Source organism: Pteropus alecto, unplaced genomic scaffold (assembly GCF_000325575.1).
Source record: "Pteropus alecto unplaced genomic scaffold, ASM32557v1 scaffold98, whole genome shotgun sequence".
Lineage (NCBI taxonomy): Eukaryota > Metazoa > Chordata > Mammalia > Chiroptera > Pteropodidae > Pteropus > Pteropus alecto.
Genome location: NW_006443570.1, coordinates 11,235,929 through 11,241,800, shown reverse-complemented (window position 1 = coordinate 11,241,800; position 5,872 = coordinate 11,235,929). Strand labels below are relative to the sequence as shown.

The 5,872-nt window shown below is 45.7% G+C and overlaps 1 protein-coding gene across 1 annotated transcript; it reads left to right on the top strand.

Annotated features, from left to right (window-relative positions):
- Positions 1–154: 154 nt before the first annotated feature.
- On the top strand, positions 155–3,905 carry SUPT4H1 (SPT4 homolog, DSIF elongation factor subunit). The gene is made up of 5 exons (XM_006924875.3): positions 155–307; positions 802–908; positions 2,057–2,112; positions 2,348–2,401; positions 2,809–3,905. The coding sequence occupies exons 1-5, from the start codon at positions 239–241 to the stop codon at positions 2,874–2,876; spliced, it is 354 nt and encodes a 117-aa protein (XP_006924937.1). The 5' UTR covers positions 155–238; the 3' UTR covers positions 2,877–3,905.
- The last annotated feature ends 1,967 nt before the right edge of the window (positions 3,906–5,872 follow it).

Here is a 5,872-nt window from a genome sequence, read left to right as displayed (position 1 = left end):
CGCCCCCACGCCAGCCCAGGTGGCGGGGGCGCGCGCCCGCCCAGGTGACTCCCGGCCAGCCCCGCCTTCAGGCGGGAGAAACCATCTCAAGGCGAGGGGAGAGACGGAGACCGCGGCCTCCCACACCGGAAGCGGAAGTCTGGGGCATCGGAAGTGGTGGGCATTCTGGGTAATTTGCTGTTTATATTCTGTGGGTGAGGTACCCGTGGCGAAGTTCGCTCCTCTTCTGTGGGAGACTATGGCTCTGGAGACGGTGCCGAAAGACCTGCGGCACCTGCGGGCTTGTTTGCTGTGTTCGCTGGTCAAGGTATGCATCGGGATCCTGGTTGTGGGAGCGATGGGGACCCAACCTGGGGGAAGGAAGGTGGAACGGGATGCGGGAAGCTGCAGGACGCCATTGTTTACGTCGGTAGGAACAGAGCTTGCAGTGTTGGGCGCGGGCGGTCTTACGTGCCTTTGAATGCTAAGCACTTAGCCCAAGTATAACCCTTAACAGACGTTCAGCGAAATTCTGTTAGAGCCGAAGAACACTGGGAGTCAGAGAAGGGTGGGAATCTGCAGCTGAGAGAGTAGTTGGAGAGGGTGCCTGACTCTAGGAAAGGAATAGATAAAACGCAGTTGTGAACAAGAAAGGAAGGAGTGTAAGGATGAGGCTGTGGGAGTGGTGAGTGGCGAACCTGATGAGACTGGATGAGACAGTCAATGTAGGGAGCCTTCTACTGGACCAGGTAGAGGTATGGAGAAAGCTTTTTGGGTTTGTTCATGTTCACTTCTGTCCTTTCAAAAAAATTTCTCTCGCAGACTATAGACCAGTTTGAATATGACGGTTGTGACAATTGTGATGCATACCTTCAAATGAAGGGTAACCGAGAGATGGTATATGACTGCACCAGCTCTTCCTTTGATGGGTAAGCCCTTTTAGATTTCCTCATTCACTTCTACATTACCCTTACCCTACCCTACTCCACCAAGTAAATGTGGAGCAGGCTTTTGAGACCATAATCCTGTCCAGTTCAGTGGCCATTAGCCACTTGTGGCATTGAGCACTTGAAATGTGGCTAATCCAAAGTGAGATATGCTTTAAGTAAAATGTACATTGAATTCCAAAGACAGCACAAGAAGAAGTAATGTAAAATAACTTAATATTTTTTGTATTAGATCTCAAAATGATGATATTTTGGATATATTAGGTAAAATTAAATATGGTTATGAGAAAAGTTAAAATAAGTTGTGTAGCTTTCATTATGTTTCTGCTGGACAGTTCTTCACTAGACCGTCAGCTCATTGATGATGGTAGGGACTTGTACACAAGGATCTGACACGGGGTCTGGAAGGAGATTACGGATGTTTAATAAATGTTTGTTGAATGCAAGAGGATCCTTTTTGAAAATGGAAAGAAAGAAAGGTACAATAGTGGTGAATTACTGCTCCAAAGTGATGCATTTAGATAGCTCTGAGGGGCCCTGTTAGAAAAGTTTTCCCTTATTGAGATTGTTCATTAGGGAGAAGAGGAAATGAGATAAACGTTACGTGATCAGGTCTCAATTTTCCTTTTCCAAGGTAGGAGCCAGAGGGTGGTATTCTTTAAAGAAGAACTGTTGTTTCTTTTAGCCTCTAGGCTAGTTAGAGTTGACACACAAACTGGGTTCAAACCCAGTATTTGCTAAAGTTCCTTTAAGGTGTGCCAACTCTATTCCTTTGATTTATTTTATGGAAGAATAAAGGATTGAGCAAAAAAATTGTTGTAGAACCTTTACTTTCTACATACGCATGTGCACACTCAATATTTTAATCTCTTCATTCTTCAGCACTGTTTAAAAATAACAGACCAAAATGGAGTCACTTTTGCTAAACCATGTCACCAAACCAAAACTTAATAACCAACCTAATCAAAGTTTCAGGAGTGGAATTTTAAGGCAGTCAGTTTTAAACCCATCAGTCTTGGGTTTCCTCTCCTAAAACTTTGTGCTAGATGAGAACAGTAAAGAGGGCAGTTCCCTTAGTCTTCTCTTCTATAATAGGCAAGGCTTGGGCTGACTTTATTTTTTCTTCCTAGAATTATTGCAATGATGAGTCCAGAGGACAGCTGGGTTTCCAAGTGGCAGCGAGTCAGTAAGTAACTCCCTTTCTGTTTATCCTGGCCTAGTCGTGGTGGTGTTGCTGTCCAGTGGGGAAGTGGCCTCAGTGAGACAGATGGGGTTGTAGGAAAGACAAGGAAAGTGTTCTGGGTCTTGTCATTGAACATTTGTAGCCAGAAGTGATTGCTTTTGTAGCATTTCTTTTAGCTTAAAGCTTCCATTTGGTCTTTACTCTTAATTCACTCTCACTGCAATCTCTTTTCTTTCAGGTAACTTTAAGCCCGGTGTGTATGCGGTATCAGTCACTGGTCGCCTTCCCCAAGGTAATAACAGTCATAATAACAGCCAATGTTTATTTACTGCGCCAAGCAAGTGGAAGTCCTTTATGTGTATTAACGTCAGTTCTCTCAACTCTACAAGGGTCCCAGGCACAGAGGTTAAATAACTTGTCCAAAGTCACCCAACTAGTAAGTTTGGAGTCAGAATTTGAACCCAGGCATTTTGGCTTCAGAACCCTTCCTTTTAACAACTACAGTGTGTCTCTCTTTTTCTTCACATTCCTACCAAGTCATTGCCAAACACTCACCTAGATCTTCAGGGTAACAAGCCAATCACTCAGGACTATCTGATGAGCAGTCTAGGAACTCCAGTTTTGTTTAGAGTCCTCCCTCTTCCAAAATGGTGGCGGAGAGACCTTCCTGCACAGAACTGTTTTCTTTTTCTGCTGCAGGAATCGTGCGAGAGCTGAAAAGTCGAGGAGTGGCCTACAAATCCAGAGACACAGCTATAAAGACCTAGCAGGACGCGTGGCTGCCAGTGTCTTTGCCACCACCTCTTACCTCTGCTTATTTATTGTTGTGAAACCAAATGGACAGAACTCATCCTCCAGTTCTGAAACTCAGCAGAATGTTGAGTGAACAGCACAGCGTGTCCCTGGGCCATTTTACTTTCTTTGGACTATTGGTGGGGTGGGAGTGGTTTGAGTTGGATTAATAGAGTCTGAATTGAGTGGGGACTAGGATGCTGGTTTTCCTACCCACAGCCCCATTTCCCATGGGCAGGACTTGGGTGTCAAATGCCAGTAAACATATCCCCTGACATATTTTGCTGTCTCTTTTTTAGCTGGTCATAGTAAGAACTCGCTCTATAAGCACCTTCCCAGAGGCCCTTCTACTCCCTGTTACCTGTCTCTGTGTGCTCCCTTGGGTCTCATTGGAAAGTCTGCTTTTCTGACGACTCTAGGCAATCTTATCATCCTGGTAGTCCTGATGTCCAGCAGTTGCCACCTTCTGTCCTCTAGACCAGGCACGGTGGATTTCTCTTGAAATCCTGAGACTTCTTAATATTCTTTTCCCCTTGCCCATGTTTAATACTTTTATTTTTTCCTTCCTTGTCTTTTCTTTTTACTGCTCTTCCTGTACCTTAGGCCAGCCAGTGGCACTTAAGACTTCTCCCTCCCCCAGTTACCCACATTCCACCTCATTCCCCTAACTGGAGACCCTCAAGTGGCTGCTGGGTCTTGGTCGGCTAGTTTGTGCCACCATAGGTAGTGGGTCTCTCTTTTTCTGGCCTAGCAGGGGGCCCTAAATGATGTCATATTACTGGCCAAGGTAAGTTATCGGTTTTGGAATTAAAAATTTACTATAAATTCTCAGTTTTTTAATTTCCACACGCACAAAAATCCTCTTAGTATTCCCATTTTGATTTCTTTGTTTCTTGTTCTCTGTAAAACAAGAATGATTATACTCTGCTCTATGCCTTAGGATTGTTATAAAAATGAAGCAATGTGAAAATTCCCATAACAATTTTTATAAAAGGTAAAATTCATTTGCTCTCCTTTTGTTAGTCATTCAATATAAAATTTATGTGCATAGTCAATCACAATAGTGAGAAAAGCCCAGAATCACCACTGCAGGTTGAGCTCTGACTCATTAGCTGAGGTGCCTACACTAGGGCTTTGTGTCTTTTAGCCACCTGGTGTTGCTAGTGAGTCAGTGTCTCGATACAGATGGCCTGGAGTGTGTGGGAAGGTGGGAGAGATGCTGACTCCCCAGAGACCACCCCTCTTCCCTTTCCTTGTCCTGGCAGGCCCATGGGAAGGAAGCTGGGATTGGCCCAGGCTGCCCATGACTCCACTCACAGGTCCTCCTCAAACCAGAACCATTTTCTCTGATGCCTTCAAGTTCTGAAGGAATGATCTGTTAACCCCAGTTCCAACTGAGTTTTTCAAGGATTTTCCCAGCTCAGCAAACCGAAAGAGCCCCAGTGGTGGTGGTTTCTGCAGTTTCAATCTGAAAGGAGCTTTGGGAAGCAGCTTACACCTGGCTAGAACTTACATCCCAGAGGGAAGAAGTGGGTTTCAGCAAGAGCGCCTAGGCCTGTGCAGCCAACACCCAACTTTCACTGGCTTTCTCAAAAAGTCCCTTGGAAATCCCCAGTTGTCGTCCTGTGTGCTGACCCGGACGTGGCTGCTTGGTGAGAATGGAAACAGTTGTGGGGAGGGGAGGCGAGAGGAGCTGTGCACAAATAACCACACTCAGGCTGTCTCAGCCCCACTGAGCCGGGACCTTAACTGTCGGCCTTTCAGGAAGCGAAAGACAGGCACTGGTGCCTGTGGGGGAGGGGTGGCCAGTTGCAGTGACCGGATTTCACAGATTCAGTGTGCCAAGCAGGGTCTGGAAGCTGCTTCTGAATTCACTTTCATTCTTTCTGGACCCTGAGCCTGCTTATGGTTCCACTTAGCAGCCTAGATAGGAAATAAAGTTCTGGAGTCCCATCCTCTGCTGGGAGCCCAAAGAAGCGAAACAGGGATTTGATTCTTCAAGGCTCCCTGGGAGTGAGCAGTGCTGTGTGGAAGAGGTTTTAAGTGTTAGTACTGCTGTGCCCTGTGCATGTGCCTGTCAAAGTTTCAGTGCCATTCTGACTGCTGAGTTCCCACATATGCCCAGGGTTTTGGTATCTTGATCTAGTTTGGTTTCTTCAGAAAGGCAAAGACTCTGCCTTAGTTCAACAAGGACAGACTCAAGTCAGATTAGAAACAGTAGTGACCAGGCTACTTTCCCCTTGCCTGCTTATTCTGTATTCTCCACTCCCTACCCACCACAGGGTTAGAGTGTCTCCCCAAAATGGACTAAGTGGCAGTGCATTGCTGAATGAAGCCAGTCCACAGCAGGGATCGGTAGCTGATAGAACAAGGGTCAGAACATTCTGGTCTTGGAGGAGAGCAGTTTCCCCATCTTTTCCCCAAGGATGGGCTGGTGAGAGCCTATACTCACGCTGGGCTCTTCAAGTTTGGGGACTGAGGCCTTACCCCTCTGGGCATGGCCACTACCTTCTTACTCCCAACTTGTCTATACAACCTGCTATTTACTCAAATCCCTTCCTGACACCTGATCTGTGTGTGCATATAAGAGACAGGTAATGTTTAAGAACAGACTAATAACATCTTACTTTGTCTGAAAAGTCTGATTCAGGTTTAGTATCAGTAAAATCTTTCATTTAAATAGCATTTTACAGTTGACAAAAGGGCTTTCATGTCCATTTTCTTATTTGATCCTCACCAAAGCCTGTGTCACAGTTATCCTTATGCAGTGCCAAAGAGACTGAGGCTCAAAGGGTTAAAGTGACTTGGTTATGATCAAGTAGTGGAGCCTTAGCTGAAAAACTACATAGCCCACACCCTGCCCTTTCCGACATTGTTATCCCCAAATGCAGCAGGTTTGCTCCTTTTGTGAATATTCCACAGAACCAGCGTGAGGCCTTAGCTTGCTGAGTGAAAATCATACACATCCCTA

What these genes read in the sequence shown, in the direction of transcription:
- SUPT4H1 (XM_006924875.3), top strand. Translation starts at nt 239, where the DNA reads ATGGCTCTGGAGACGGTGCCGAAAGACCTGCGGCACCTGCGGGCTTGT. An exon ending in TGCTGTGTTCGCTGGTCAAG is followed by an intron (nt 308 to 801) that starts GTATGCATCGGG and finishes TTTCTCTCGCAG; the next exon opens with ACTATAGACCAGTTTGAATA. An exon ending in TTCCAAGTGGCAGCGAGTCA is followed by an intron (nt 2,113 to 2,347) that starts GTAAGTAACTCC and finishes CTTTTCTTTCAG; the next exon opens with GTAACTTTAAGCCCGGTGTG.